This window comes from Nicotiana tabacum, chromosome 16 (assembly GCF_000715075.1).
Source record: "Nicotiana tabacum cultivar K326 chromosome 16, ASM71507v2, whole genome shotgun sequence".
Classification (NCBI taxonomy): domain Eukaryota; kingdom Viridiplantae; phylum Streptophyta; class Magnoliopsida; order Solanales; family Solanaceae; genus Nicotiana; species Nicotiana tabacum.
This window is the reverse complement of record NC_134095.1, coordinates 158,312,250-158,328,476: the sequence shown is the minus strand read 5'-3', so window position 1 is coordinate 158,328,476 and position 16,227 is coordinate 158,312,250. Positions and strand designations below refer to the sequence as shown.

Sequence of the window (16,227 nt, the reverse complement as noted above, 5' to 3'; positions counted from 1 at the left end):
AGTAAATAAATATCACCCAACCATTATATATATATTCAATGTTAAACACCCATTAACATAACACACATTTAGGGTCCACAACCTTAGTATTTAAAGTTAGCTACACATGCTAAAATACAAAAGGAAGATACTATTTAATGCCATAAAGCTTACAAAGTGAAAGATTCTTGACCCAAAAGCTTCCAAAAGAGAGGAATATTAATGCATTGTATTGTAGCTTCAAAGTCAGACCCGATGAGCCCACAAAATCACAATAAATCTATTTATAAAGGGCCAAAAATCGAGACAGAAAACGGACAAAAATTCCCTTTCGGGTCAAGTGTGCGACCGCATTTCTGTCGCAAATCAGACATGCGGTCCGCATTCTCTTCATGCCCATCGCACTTCAAAATCCTAATTTCCAGGCCGTCGTCGCATTGTGGGTTTGCGTACCGCATTCAAGCTATGCGATTGCATTCTGCGTCGCATTTTCCACCATCAGCACTTCTCTTCATGAGTTTGCGGTCCATTATGCGTCCGCAAACCTGTTATGCGATCGCATTCTGGACCGCATTTCTTGCACCAGATTTTGGCTAACTTTCTGTTTTGATTTGCGATACTTTGCACCTTATGCGGCTCGCATGTAGGATTTGCGATCACATAATGCGTCGTATATCCACATTTTTGCTACATTTTGCTCTTTTCTTGTCTTTTTGTGGCTTTTTACTTTCATTTCCATGCTCTTGGGCCCTTAAACCTCATGTACTGCAAAAACACTAAAATTACATAAGTAAGGGAGGTAATTGCATTCAAAACAAGCTAAAATCTAAGTAATTAGTATTGAAATGTGCCGAAATTCTCCGGCACATCAACACCTCCAACTTAAACTCTTGCTTGTCCTCAATCAACTAAAACAACACTATTCTAGTCTAGACTCCATCTACCAAACATGAAACAATAATGACCATGGATGGTGTTTGTTGCTAGTACTTCAAGCATGCATCTTCGGTTGTTTTACCCTTCCTGAACCGTCAATATATACAAGGAAAACTAATCAACTTGTGAACTTTGAGCCTCAGACAATATGACAAAATGCTACCCTCAACTGAGTGCACTTGCATTTGACTCAGCAACTCAACTTGTGTTCAACCTTACAGTTCATGTGCCTTCACTAGAAAGAAAGTCCCAAAATCACAATATGTACAATAACAACAAAAAGGGACGAATTCACAAAGACACTCACTCTCAGAAAATTTCAAGTGTTTCAACATACTATACCATAGACTTGCCCTTATTTTAATTCATCGCTTTATTCTAAGAACGCTCGGTTGGGGATCCCATAAGGACTTTTTAAGTTTGTAATGTAGGCTTAGGGAAGGGTCGGATAATATTTGGATACAAGTGACTTCATCCTCCTTGAACACTACTCATAATTGTCATTCTTTTTACACTTTTTTTTTTCTTCAACCCCCATAGCCTCATTGGCATCTAGTTCCCAATATAGAACCACCTTAACTGCCTCTCTAATTTTCTTCAAGGCTCCATAATTTATATACATACAAATATTTCTCTCTTTTTTTTATAAATTTTTTTCTTTTGGAGCTTGAATAATTTCACATTTTGAGGTTCACTTTCCTACGCTCATTGTACAATCTTGCCAATTTCTAACTTTACACCACACCCCCAACTTAGACTTTTAGCCTCACTCTCAATGCTCAAGGAGGGACAGGTTCAAAAGAGGGAATTATTTCACAAAAAGGGAAAGTTTTGTAATGAGGTAGCCAAAGAAAAGGTTAAAGGCTCAAATGGGGTAACTAGTGATACTATCTGTACAATTGGTGGCTTGAAAGGCTAACTGGGTTTCCAAAAAAATCACAAAGATTGCCTAAGGTCATTTCTCCAACCAAGTGTAATTATTATAAGCATCGAAAAACCAACGGGGCAAGTTCTAGATGGCAGAAGAAAATACAAGAATTATTTACACAAAGAACTCACACACATGGCACACGAACTGTTTGGCTAACATAGTTTGAAGCCCTCGAGTCAACACTTGGCAACTCAAAACTTTCATCAGATATACAAGTATAACTCTAGGTAGACATAGAGTCACAGAGCGAGCTTTAAGTTCACACAGTTGATCTCTTTTTTTTTACATATATATGGAAGGGTATATGCTATATATAGACACACCTGCTTGAGACTAGACAATTACACCAAACCGGTCAATATGTTTCATTCTACTGTCCTGGTTCTACTATTACACCCTTGGAAAAGAACCTGGCAAAGAAAAACCAAGGGAAATTCATTGCTAATTCTTTTTGTTGTTCTTTTTGCACAAGGATAGAATACTTTATGCACGAAGATCACAAAGCACTAATATATACAAATTACGAACTACACAACATAACTTATGTACGGAAATCACAAAACACTAACATACATAGAATCACAAAATACACATGAGTACATAAGTTTGTTTATAACATAAAGGCATAAATATGTACAACAGTTGCTAATGTCACAAAAGTATAAACAAGGCTACCACCCCCAACTTAAAGGCATGCATTGTCCGCAATGCATAAGAACATAGAGTAGAGTTTAAGGGGCTCCCTGACACGCACTAAGCGCTATGGGAGTCGGCAACCGGCTGAGTGATGGTGGGGTCACCCTCTGATGCTGAAGCTGGGACCGATGAGAGGTCGGCCTGAGGAGTGACCTCCACTGATGGAGGAGGGATCTCTGGCTGGTCTAGAACTAGAGCTGGGGCCTGTGAGCTGCTAGCCTCGCCCACTGAGGGCTGAGTGGCCGAAGGATCTACATGGGCGGCCAAATCTGCTAGCGAATGTTTGATTGCTACCTGAAGTTCTGCTTGCTCCACTTCCTCAACTGTAGGAGCAGCAATCTACTTACCCTTCTTCTGAGGGCCATCATCATCCGAGGACCATGAACTCTCCTCATCCTCGCCCTCATTTGCCTCCTCCTCCTCGGCCTCAGTAGATCGTATGGAAACCTCCGCATTAGGAATATCAATACGTACCGGAGGAGCTGGAGGCTTGGGAGTCCCAACTATCTGAGGCGCAATGTCTGCCATTAGGGTAGTGAAATCAAGACCCAAGTCTGGAGCTGTTGTGCCTGCTCCCTGCTCATCATCCTTGGGCAGAAGGGATGATAGATCGAACTCCAAAGTCTGCATCTTGTGGAGCTCGGTATTCATAGAAGCAACCTCCTCCCTGAGTGTAGGCAAACCACTAACCTCACCGCGCTCTACCTTCTCAACCCTTAACTCAAGCTACTGCAAGCGATCCCCATACACTGTTTGTTGTTGTTGGAGAGCTGTCATGGAGGATTGTATAGGAGTTAGGGCTTGTTTGATGAGGTTGGGCAGGGTATTCAAAAGTTGGTCTACTTTGGCATTGTCATGCTGAGCAATGAGACCAAGCCTCGAGACTGTTGGTAGTGCAGCAGAAGTCTGAGCAATGGTGGACTGAGAGGCAGGCTGTGCAGTGGAAGTAGATGCAATCGGGGTCTGAGGGGACACAGGAATCTGGGACTCTGAGGGCTCTACTGGAATTGGGGTCTGAACCTCCGGGGGAGTGACAACATCACTAATGTGAGTGATGTCAATATCTTTTAGCACCTTCCCTGTCTTGTCGGAATGGGACATGAGTGGGACGTTTACAGCCTTGCAGAGGGCTGTGATTAGACGGGGGAAGGGCAGTAAAGTGGATTTTTGCCTTGCTCGGATCCCTAACTCTTGGAAGATAAGGGCACCTGCATCGATCTTGATGCCCGTCATAATGCATGTAATGAGAAGAGCCTTCTCAATGCTGATGTCAGTTTCATTTGTGGATGGTATCAGTCGAGATGTGATGAAACTGAGCCAAAATCGACCCTCTATAGTAAGATCCTCTTTGTAGATTTTGTGCACAGGGTTGATCCATGCAGGGGTCCCCTTTGCGATCATAGATGCTATCCAACCCCGCTCATTCTCCTGGTTCACCCATTTGGCTTGGTACTCAGCTGTTCCTGGGCTCTAGTCAGGGATGTAGAATTTGTTGATAGATTTAGCGCTGCAGCTCACTTCTTTCCCCCGAACTAGCACAATATCATAGAAGACCATGTTGCGTTTGTGGTGAGCAGTCCGGGAAGCTCCGTATGAGGCATAAAACTCATGGACAAGAGTTTCATTATAGTCATCTGGCAACTCAGTGAAACACTCCCATTTTCTAGCTGTTATGTTCTCCCAAATGTGGGGGTGTTGTTCCTTAAGTCCGTTCATGCTCACTTGCTTCTCGAGAAGAATTTTTCTTTTTGTTAGCCCTTCTCGATAGAGTTCTCTAGAACCTTCGACTGCAAACCAAAGTTGGTAATCATCTCCTCTCTTTCGTCTTGCCTCTGCCTGTAGGTCTACTACAGGTAAGGTCTCCTCATCATCATCAAACTGGAAGGGACGTGGTATGTTAGGATCCGTCCAGGGTCGTTTTGATTGTAATGCTTGACGACTGGTGGAGGCCCTTTTTAGTGCAGAAGATGCATATTTCTTGGCAGCCATATCTGCACGAAAGTGAACTGTGAGCGACATGGCAAGCAACAGTGCGAAAAAGATAGAAAAAATTAAAGAAGAAGTTAAGAATGTGACAGGTATGCGATCGTATAACCACTATGTGGACCGCAAACCTGTCGTAAACTTGCAGCTCCCGAAATGATACAAATATGCGATGGGTTATGCGATCGCATAACCACTAAGGGACTGCATAACCATCGCAAACCTGATTCCGCAGAAAACCAAAACCTAAAATGCGATCGCAAATCCCACCGCAAAGTAGGAAATGCGATCGCAAAAATCATGTTGAGAAACTGGGTGCACTGAATCAATATGCGTTGAGTTTGCAGTCCGCATATCAACTATGCGATTGCAAACTCGCCGTATTTTGTCATCTGCCTTAGACAACCTAGGGTTATGGGTTTTTGCGAGCCGCATAGTCCATCGTCCCAATAAATTCAACCTAACCTTTAACAATGGCGGCCCTGTTTCTTGCTACCCAGCATCCCAATTACATTTTCTACCCAGAATCGACAACGATATGTACAAACAACTACGAAAAACAACACGATCAAAACAAGAACGAAAATAAAGAAAAACACAGAAGAGATAGACGTGAAATTGGAACTAGAGAATTAGAGCAAGCATACATACCAGTGAAGATGAGTACATTCCTTATGGAGATTATGAATGGTTGTTCATCCTTTGTCAGACTTGATCACTAGCCGTTTTTCCCCTTTTTTCGGTCTGTGTTTGCCTCTCTTTTCTTTTCGTTCCTTTTTCTCTCTCTCTTTTTTTTGTTTTCTTCTATTAGAAAAATATTTTTTTTGTTTTGTTTTGAATATGTGAGAGATGAGAGAATGCGACGACTTACCTGACCACTTTACGGTTGGAAAGTCACCGCATAACGCACTATGCGACCGCATAAGTGTTATGCGATGGATTCAATTAACTTGCTGAAGGGCGATAATGCGGTGCACAATACGATCGCATAGTTGAAATGCGGTCCGCAAAGTGCACCACCTTGTCGCATTCTGACCAACAATTTTAGCCAAACTCACTGTTTTGGTTTGCGATAAAAATGCGGTCCGCATAGTGAAAATGCGACCGCATCTTTGCAGCAAACTTCACACAGTGGTTTTTCTTCCATTTCTTATGCATTCTTACCCAGTGTTGTGATCTTTTGGATCCCCTGCACTCTACCTCACACTTTAAATTGCTCCAGGAAACTTTAAAGAACAAAAAGGGTGTTACCACACATGGGTTGTCTCCCATGAAGCACTTGATTTAACTTCGCGGCATGACAAAGTTGTTGTTCTTTTGGATTCATTCAATGGTCCGGCACAGACCATCTTTGAGAGCCAGCTGCTCCACCAAATGTTTTTCTCCATCTGTGCGCAAGTAGTGTTTGATTCGTTAGCCATTTACTTTGAATGTCCGGAGCCCATCTTTCGATGCTAGTTCCACAGCTCTAAAAGGAGAGACAGTGACCACTTTGAATGGACCAGACCATTTTGATTTGAGCTTGCCCGGAAATAATTTGAGCCTTGAGTTAAAGAGCAATACCAAGTCACCCGACTTGAACTCTCTTTTTAAGATCTTCTTGTCATGGACGAACTTCATCATTTCTTTGTACACAGCTGCACTTTCATAAGCCTGGAAACGGAATTCCTCCATTTCATTGAGTTGTGTTAATCTCAAATTTGCAACTTCAGCCTAGTCCAAGTTTAACCTTTTCAACGCCTACATAGCCTTATGCTCCAATTCCACAGATAGATGACAAGCTTTTCCGAAGACTAACCGATAAGGAGAAGTACCAATAGGAGTCTTGTACGCCGTGCGGTACGCCCACAATGCATCATCTAGCTTCCTTGACCAGTCGGTCCTGTTTGCATTAACAGTCTTTGCTAGAATACTCTTGACCTCCCGGTTGGAAACCTCAACTTGACCACTTGATTGCGGATGATAAGGTGTGGCTACCTTGTGCTTGACGCCATATTTCTTAAGTAGCCCCGTGAAAGCCTTGTTACAGAAATGAGACCCACCATCACTAAGAATGGCTCTAGGAGTGCCAAACCGAGTGAAAATGTTTTTCTTCAAGAATGTGGTCACACTCCTTGCCTCGTTGTTTGGTAAGGCAATCGCTTCAACCCATTTGGACACATAGTCCACAGCCACCAAAATATATTTCATCCCCCAAGAACTTACAAAGGGCCCCATGAAATCAATTCCCCATACGTCGAAGATCTCTATCTCCATCACAAAGTGCATTGGCATTTCATGCCTCTGGAGATTGAACTTTGTCGTTGACATTTGTCACAAGCCTTGACCATTTGATTGGCATCATGATAGATTGAAGGCCAATAGTAACCACATTCAAGAACCTTAGCCGCTGTTCGATTTCCTCCATGATGACCCCCAACCGGTGAGTCGTGGCATGCCTTTAGAATTGGCATAATCTCTTCTTTCGGAACACACCTTCCGATAATATTGTCAGCACAAACACGGAACAAGAATGGATCCTCCCAATAGTATTGCCGATAGTCTCTCAAAAACTTCTTCTTTTGATAGGATTCCAATCCATTCAGGATAAGGTCACTCACTAGATAGTTAGCAATATCGGCATACCAAGGAGCAAAAGTGCTAGATAGTGCCAATATGTGTTCATCAGGTAATGCATCGTTGATTTCAAGATCTTCCTTTGGTCTCTCTGCCTCCTCAAGCCTTGACAAATGATCCGCCACTTGATTTTGAGTTCCTTTGCGATCTTTGACTTCGAAGTCAAATTCTTGCAACAACAAGACCTATCGAATCAACCGAGGCTTTGCATCCTTCTTTGCCATGAGGTAGCGAAGAGCCGCATGATCTGTGTACACTATCACCTTGGATCACAACAAATAAGCCCGGAACTTCTCAAAGGCATAGACAATGGCAAGAAGTTCTTGCTTTGTTACCGTGTAATTCATTTGTTCCCCATTGAGTGTTTTTCTTGCATAGTAGATCAGGTGGAGAACTTTGTTGCGACGTTGGCCAATCATTGCTCCAATAGCTACACCACTGGCATCACACATGAGCTCTAAAGGAAGGGACCACTCGGGTGTGACAATAATAGGTGTCGTGGTGAGCCTTTGCTTCAATTCCTCAAAGGCTTTGAGGCATTTCTCATCAAACACAAACTTGGTATCCTTCTCAAGGAGTTTGCACATAGGGTTTGCAATTTTGGAAAAATCCTTGATGAAGCGTCTATAGAACCCGGCATGCCCCAAGAAACTTCGAACACCTTTCACGGAAGTAGGTGGAGGAAGCTTAGAATAATCTTGATCTTTGCCCTGTCGACCTCTATGCCATGCTTTGAAATTTTATGCCCCAACACAATGACTTCGTCCACCATGAAGTGACATTTCTCCCAATTGAGCACAAGGTTGGTTTCTTCACATCTCTTAAGCACTTGTCTAAGATTGTGAAGACAATGCTCAAAAGAATCACCAACTACCGAGAAGTCGTCCATGAAGACTTCTAGAAAGCCCTCTACCATGTTGAAGAAAATGGACATCATGCATCTTTGAAAAGTGGCCGGAGCATTGCACAAACCAAATGACATCGGGCTAAAGGCAAAAGTTCCATAAGGGCAAGTGAAAGTCATTTTCTCTTGATCCTCCAAGACTATGTTGATTTGGTTGTAGCCAGAGTATCCATAAAGGAAGCAATAGAATGACCTTCCCGCTAGCCGATCAAGCATTTGATCAATAAAAGGCATAGGGAAATGGTCTTTGCATGTGGCACTGTTAAGCTTCCGATAATCCATGCATACCCTCCATCTGGTCACCGTTCTTGTTGGGATGAGCTCATATTTCTCATTTTCGATCACGGTCATGCCTCCCTTTTTCGGCACACATTGCACCGGGCTCACCCAAGAACTATCGGCAATGGGGTAGACTACCCCGGCATCCAACCACTTGATGATCTCCTTCTTTACCACCTCTTGCATTGAGGGGTTCAATCGTCGTTGATGTTCCACACTTGGTTTTGTCTCGCTCTCTAGTTGGATCTTGTTCTCACAAATCCCCGCGGGAATCCCATGGATGTCTGCAATTGTCAATCCAATGCTTGCCTATGCTTCTTCAAGACTTCCAACAATCGTTCTACCTGCACATCATTCAACAAAGAAGAAACTATTATCGGTAAAGTATCATTTGAGCCAAGAAATCTATACCTCAAGTGTGGTGGAAGTGGTTTGAGCTCTAGTTGTGATGGCTCAATAATAGATGGCTTTGCGTGAGGTGTGGCTCTATTCTCCAAGTCGAGAGAGAGCTTTTCTGGAACATAAGTGTAAGAACCAAGCCCCTCCAATGCCTTTACCGATTCCATATATCCCTCCATATCCTCACCATCAAAGTTCACCAAAATAGCCGCCAATGCTTCGCCGAGGCATTGTTCTTCCATTTTTATTTCAACCGCATCCTCTACTTCATCAACAATATAGATCACCGAGATGCTTTCATACTCATGCGGTAGTTTCATACCCTTTCTTGCTTGGAATGTAACCTCTTCATCATTCACACGAAATTTAATCTCATTCTGTTCCGAATATATGAGTGCTCTTCTCGTGGCAAGGAATGTTCTCCCCAAGATGATAGGGATCTCTTTGTCAACCACACAATCAAGGATTACGAAGTCGGCGGGTAAATGAAATTTTCCCACCTTCATAAGTACATTATCAATAATTCCCACCGGGCGTTTGATGGAACGATCGGCCATTTGCAATCTCATACTTGTGGGCATTGGCATACCCAATCCTGCTTTATTGTAAATGGCAAGAGGCATCAAGCTGATGCTCACTCCATTATCACAAAGGGCTCTTGCAAAATCATGTACCCCGATGGTACAAGGAATGGAAAAAACTCTTGGGTCCTCTTTCTTTTGAACAGGTGATGTTGCAATGATGGAACTAACCCGGTGAGTCACATTCACCACTTCATTTTTGGTGGTTTTCTTCTTGGTGATCAAATCTTTCAAATACTTAGCAAAACCCGACATCTCTTGAAATGCTTCCACAAATGGGATATTCACCAATAATTGCTTGAGAATATCATAGAACTTCTCGAGTTTGCTATCATCAACCTTCATAGCGAGTCTTTAAGGGAATGGAGGAGGAGGTCTAGGAATAGGTGGAAGAGTTTTTGGAGTCTCTTTTACCTTTTCCTTTACCGCTTCCCGGTTCTCTTCTTGCACTTGCGCATCTTCCAAAATTTTCTCAATTTCGACAACACTTGGATCTTCAACCTCAACCCCTTTCTTGAACTCTTCTATCTCAACCACTTGTTCACCCTCTCCTTGTAGTATCTTCCCACTCCTAGTAGTAATTGCCATGACATGAGAAGTTGGGCCACTCCCACTACCATTTGGGATTGCAATTGTGTCACTAGGGAGTGTTCCCTTTTGCTTTGGATTTTTCTCCCTAGAGAGGTCTCTCATTTGCATCTCCAATTTTTGAATGGATGCGGTATGAGAGCCAACAAGCTAGGTCATGTTCCTCATAGAAGTGTCAGATTTTTCTTGATTTTGCAATACCTGTTCAAGCATACTTTCCAACTTAGACTCGCTTGAGGAACCTTGATTTGAATAGTGACCCTTTGGGGGGACATAAGGGTTTGAACTCTGGTTTGAGAAGTTGTTGTTGTTCCAATTTCCTTGGTTTGAGCCACCTTGGTGATTTCGCCATTGTTGGTAGCCTTGCCCTTTGCGGGTTTGGCCTCCATTGGTTTTGTTGTCCTTGACCTTGGTATTTTTGCCTTTGGTACCCTCCTTGAGAGTTGTTGACATAATTTGCTTCCTCAAAATCCTCATTGGATACGGGTTGCACATCCTCAATCACATTTACCTTCTTTGTTTGGCTTTCAGTGAACATCTTTGTCAACACATTAACATTTGTAGCAAGCCCTGCAATCACTTGATCTCTCTCTTGATTTTCCTTGATCATGTTGCTCAAGGAAGGAGAACCATATGTAATTTCACCTTTGGTATCCTCGGAGTGTCATGCTTGATTATGCTTTGTCATTTTGTCAAGTATTTGTGCCACCCTTGCGAATGATTTGTCCATGAAAGATCTGGCAGCTGCATTCTTAGCTATAGATTGGTTCATAGGATCCTAGCCCATGTAGAATTTCTCCAACAAAATAGAATCCGGAAAACCATGGTTGGGAGACCTCACCAAATATAATTTGAAACGATCCCATGCCTCATGTAGATGTTCTCCCGGTACTTGCTTGAAAAAGAAAATTTTATCTCGGAGCTCCGACTTCTTACTTTGCAGGAACCATTTAGACAAGAAGGCTCGGACAAGTTCGGCCCAAGAATGAATGGAGTTTGGGGGTAGATTTTGGAGCCATTTCCTTGTGTCCCCAACTAGAGAATACTTGAAGCATCTCAACCTTAGGGCATCATCAGAGACATTATTCTGCTTATGCATTGCATACACACCCAAAAAGTTTCTAAGATGTTATGTCGGATCATCATCAGTGGAATTCCTAAAAAACCCATTCGCTTTGAGCATAAGGATTAAACCATGTTCCACCTTGAACGTTGTAGCGCCAACAACCGGAGGTACAATAGCATTTGTATCCTCAATGTACTCCTCAATGTCCGCAAAAGGATTTTCTCACATTTCTGCCTCTACATCATCACCATACTTAGACATGTTTTCCTATCAACACTAAGCAAAACAAGCAAAGTGTGATGGAATAGAATAAGACGTAAAGTAAAGCACACACTAATTAGTAATTTCAAAACCGTATTCCTCGACAATGGCGCCAAAGTTTGATACACTCAAATTACACTTTAATAAACAGTGTAAGGCAGTCAGTGTCAAATATAATAACCCAACAAGGTTGGGGTCGAATCCCACAGGGAATAAGTATGAAAAGGTTACTCGATTAGTGTGTTGCTCGACTAAAGTCATAGTTCTATCCAGTTAACAGTAACAAGAGTATGAATTGACATTGATTTGAAGTAACAGCTAGTTGAAATATTGAGAATGTAAATAATTTGATTAAAGAAACCAAGGTTGTGTCCCCTCCTTAATGAAGTGTAATGCTATCGGTGTTAATATGATATATTTATAATGGAAGGTCCTTTTGATATGCAAATGATGTCTAAATTTCTACCCAATATTTTCCAATAGTTGGGTAGTATTTCCTCTTTATTATTTTTTCCAAATATAAAAGAGTTGCAATTAAGAACAATCAATATATGCCGAATAAAACTCACTTATTCCTAAGAGATTCTATTAAACAAGGTTTAGAGCCTTGAGTCTTTGATATTTACTTCTTCCAAATTTCAACCCACTTTCCCAAGCAAAGCAAGAATTTAATGGCACTTGTTAATGTTTGCAACCACCAACAATAAATGAAGAATGAGAAGTAAATAAATATCACCCAACCATTATATATATATATTCAATGTTAAACACATAAATATCACCCAACCATTATATATATATTCAATGTTAAACACCCATTAACATAACACACATTTAGGGTCCACAACCTTAGTATTTAAAGTTAGCTACACATGCTAAAATACAAAAGGAAGACACTATTTAATGCCATAAAACTTACAAAGTGAAAGATTCTTGACCCAAAAGCTTCCAAAAGAGAGGAATATTAATGCCTTGTATTGTAGCTTCAAAGTCAGACCTGATGAGCCCACAAAATCACAATAAATCTATTTATAGAGGGCCAAAAACCGAGATAGAAAACGGACAAAAATGCCCTTTTAGGTCAAGTGTGCGACCGCATTTCTCTCGCAAATCAGACATGCGGTCCCGCATTCTCTTCATGCCCATCGCACTTCAAAACCCTAATTTCCAGGCTGTCGTCGCATTGTGGGTTTGCGTACCGCATTCTAGCTATGCGATCGCATTCTGCGTCGCATTTTCCACCATCAGCACTTCTCTTCATGAGTTTGCGGTCCATTATGCGGTCCGTAAACCTGTTATGCGATTGCATTCTAGACCGCATTTCTTGCACCAGATTTTGGCTAACTTTCTATTTTGATTTGCGATCCTTTGCACCTTATGTGGCTCGCATGTAGGATTCATATCCACATTTTTGCTACATTTTGCTCTTTTCTTGTTTTTTGTGGCTTTTTGCTTTCATTTCCATGCTCTTGGGTGCTTAAACCTCATGTACTGCAAAAACACTAAAATTACATAAGTAAGGGAGGTAATTGCATTCAAAACAAGCTAAAATCTAAGCAATTAGTATTGAAATGTGCCGAAATTCTCCGGCACATTACTAAATCACATCATTAAGAATAAAATAATAATTTAAAGGTTGAATGTTTTTAAATATAAAAAAAAAAGTCATTCATTTTTAAAGGACTAAAACAAAATAGTGTAGAAATTGGATTACTGGGAAATCAGTTGCTCTAATTGTTTTATATATAGTCTAGCAAGAGTTTTCCTTGAAGGACATATTTATCTTGAAGTGAGCAATTTACGCATTGGATGATAAGATAAAGATATATACTCCACTTTAATATGCAGCTTCCACAAAATTTTAGATAATAGAAATAGTCTCAAAGAGAAGCATTATATATATATATATATATATATATATATATATATATATATATATATATATATATATATATATATATATATATATATATATGAATGATAAGATTATTTCATGGATAGTTTTATCATCAGTTTATTGATATTAAAACACATTATGTCTGTAGTAGTAAAGTTTATCTGATAATTTATGAATGACTCAAACATGTCTTTGTCACTTATATATGCAAAGTACAATATAGTCTATCTTGATGGTCTCATCATGGTCCGCTAGGAGTAGGGCATAGGGATGTTCAAACCGAACCAAAAGATCGCACCAAATTGAAAAATCAAACCAAATCGATTAAAAACCCAGATTAGGTTTGGTTTGATTTGGTTCGACTTTGGTATTGATTAAAAAAATCCAGACCAAACCGACATATAAATATATAATTTTTATACATACTTTTAAAACTTTAGAATTTTCTTATCAAAAAAAAAATTTAGGATCCTCTAATGGGATGTAATATTTAACAGAGCTGTGAAGTTCATTCATATTTATTTAATTTAAATAATGGATTGTATCACTTTTTTATCAAGTATTCTTGAAATGCATCAATCATTTTTTGTTCTTCCATATATATATATATATATATATATCATGATTTCTTATATATTTTTCGAATTTGAAATAATATTTCGATAATTCAAATTTAAATAGGACACATCATTAGTCGAGTATCATATTATATTTAATTATTAAATTCGGTTTACCTTGAAAAGCGTACATCAACAAAAAATTATTGTTAGACGATTAAAAAATAACTATCATGTATTACTAAAAAAAAATCTCCCATAAGAATATTCTAATAGATCATATATTTATCAATTTTTTAAATTTTTACTAAACACTTCACTTAGCAAAATTTTATTTATAGCTTTAACAAAGTAAGATTGAAATAATATTCATGTAATAAAAAAAATCCGAAAAATCTGACAAAACTAAACCAATCCAAATCGATATAATGGGTTTGGTTTGGTTTTGATAAAAATCGAACTAACCCGGTCTATGTACACCCCTAGTAGGGCATATGTTTTTTTTTCACTCCCACTACAACACGAGTAAATACCTTAGGGTAATGCACAATTTTCCATAGCTAATCAAGTAGCTCTAAAAGCATATGTACAAGCTCGTAATGAAGGACATGATCTTGCTCATAAAGGTAATGAAACTATTCCCAAGGCTTGATGCATTTTATATATAGGTCAATGAGGATTAATATAGCTGATCCAGACTTATTTAGAATCGAGGCGCAGTTGTTGTATTCTACAGGTCAAAATGTCGCCCATGGGTTCTGTTTAACCAAAAAAATAGATTTTTCAATTAAGTCTATATTTAGAAGAAAACGGGTTACTGATAACCAAGCTCTACTTCACTTTCTCAATGATATTTAAAGAAAATTTACAGAATGAAATAAGGAATAAATTAATGGAAAAATTATAGAATCAAGGCTGGGAACTTCGAGAAAGTAGAAAAGTAAAGAGTATATTTCAATAGTACTTGGGATCTGTCCTTACAAATAAAATTATGTATCCTTATATAGGAATGCACAATCATAACAGTTTTCTCACATAATTTGGGTTTATTATAGGCATTAATTATATTGATTGTTCATTACCACAGGTAGCCATAACTAGCGTATTTACTGCTATAAATGCCCTATAACTATTCTGATTCACCTTCCTTATTTATTTCCAGTTTATGTATCTTTCCTTCTTTTTAATCTTTATTCATTCTGTCCGCACCTCTTCTTTGATAACTATTAGGCCCGGTTCTCTTCTTTATATTGTCCTGTGGGTGTTTCTCCCGTGCCTTTATCTCTTAATTAATAGAATTAATTGAAAACACCACTTGTCGCTATATTATTGATCCACGCATCATTCTTCGTTAGCATACTAATATTCCACGTGTAATGCCCTTTTTACACCAATACAGATAATCCCCCCCCCACCCCACTTTCTGAATATTCACTACTGAATATTCGGGAAGTGAAAAGATTTTACGGCGGGAATTCTCTGCCGCCGTTTTTCGAATATACTCATGCCTTCTTAAGAACTGATGCGACGTACATCACATCTATTTAATTCTCATGCCACATGGCCTCTGTCAATTAGTTCTACAGTTTCTCTGTGCTTTTTAGGGATTTTCTGCGGCCGCGTCAGTCACAAAATGACGGTTCCATTATGACGCTTCATAATGACCAATTTTAACAACGACCATGCTTCCTTATAAATACTCCACTCCTTTTCATTTCTTAGAGTCTTTTCTCTTCCATATCTGTCTCCTTCTTCTTGCTTTTCATTTTTCTGCGTCTCCCTTTTGTATCTCTCTAAACAGTCATGTCTTCCCTAGATCCTCGTAAGGTTGTGATTGTTGACGAGTTTGCTCCTTCTAATGCTCCCACTAGAAGTAGGAGGAGTGGTAGGCTTTGTAACCTTGGTTCAATATCCAATCGTGGTTCCTCTTCTCAGAGTAGTGCTTCTAAGCCATCTTCCTCTAGACCTAGGGCTCCTTTAACTCCTAGGTCTTCTTTTAGGAATAGAGACTCAACTGATACTGTGCGTGAACCCACAATTGTAGATATAGTTCCTCAATAATTTTCTTTTGTCACTGATCGTGAAACCATAAGAAACCAAGTTTCTTCCGTGGCCTCCTTAACCCTATTGATCTTTACCTGAGTTTAATTACTACTGGTCTTCTTTCCCTCGTCCGAAGAGAGTGTTACTGGAAACAAGATTTTCCAATTTCAATTCTTGGTGCCAACTAGAGAATTACTTCCTACTATATTGGTTTTTCTTTTGTCTATACCTACCCCTTCACTTTAGGGTTCAAACCCCCTATTGATCTTGTAATTCTTGAATTCTGCCACTATTTCAACTTGTGTCTTGACCAGATTGACCCTATTGTATGGAGGGCTGTTGCATGCTTTCGTTATTTGGTAGAACTAGTTTCCGTGCCTTTTACCTTTCAGCACTTGCTTCATTTATACTACCCCAAGTTGTTTCGTGAAGGTGTTTTTACTCTCGTGGCTAGAAGTAAGAGAGTTTTGGTTAGTCCTGAAGATGATCGAGATCGTGAATGGTATGCTCG

The 16,227-nt window shown here is 39.8% G+C and overlaps 2 protein-coding genes across 2 annotated transcripts; both read right to left on the bottom strand.

Annotated features, from left to right (window-relative positions):
- Positions 1–6,265: 6,265 nt before the first annotated feature.
- LOC142170484 (uncharacterized) lies at positions 6,266–7,593 on the bottom strand. The gene is made up of 3 exons (XM_075232405.1): positions 7,477–7,593; positions 7,001–7,326; positions 6,266–6,584 (listed from the first exon to the last, which is right to left on the bottom strand). The coding sequence occupies exons 1-3, from the start codon at positions 7,591–7,593 to the stop codon at positions 6,266–6,268; spliced, it is 762 nt and encodes a 253-aa protein (XP_075088506.1).
- A 1,024-nt stretch (positions 7,594–8,617) lies between these two features.
- Positions 8,618–9,997, bottom strand: LOC142170483 (uncharacterized). Its single transcript, XM_075232404.1, has 2 exons — positions 9,719–9,997; positions 8,618–9,541 (listed from the first exon to the last, which is right to left on the bottom strand). Exons 1-2 carry the CDS (start codon positions 9,995–9,997, stop codon positions 8,618–8,620), a joined length of 1,203 nt encoding a protein of 400 aa, XP_075088505.1.
- Positions 9,998–16,227: the final 6,230 nt, after the last annotated feature.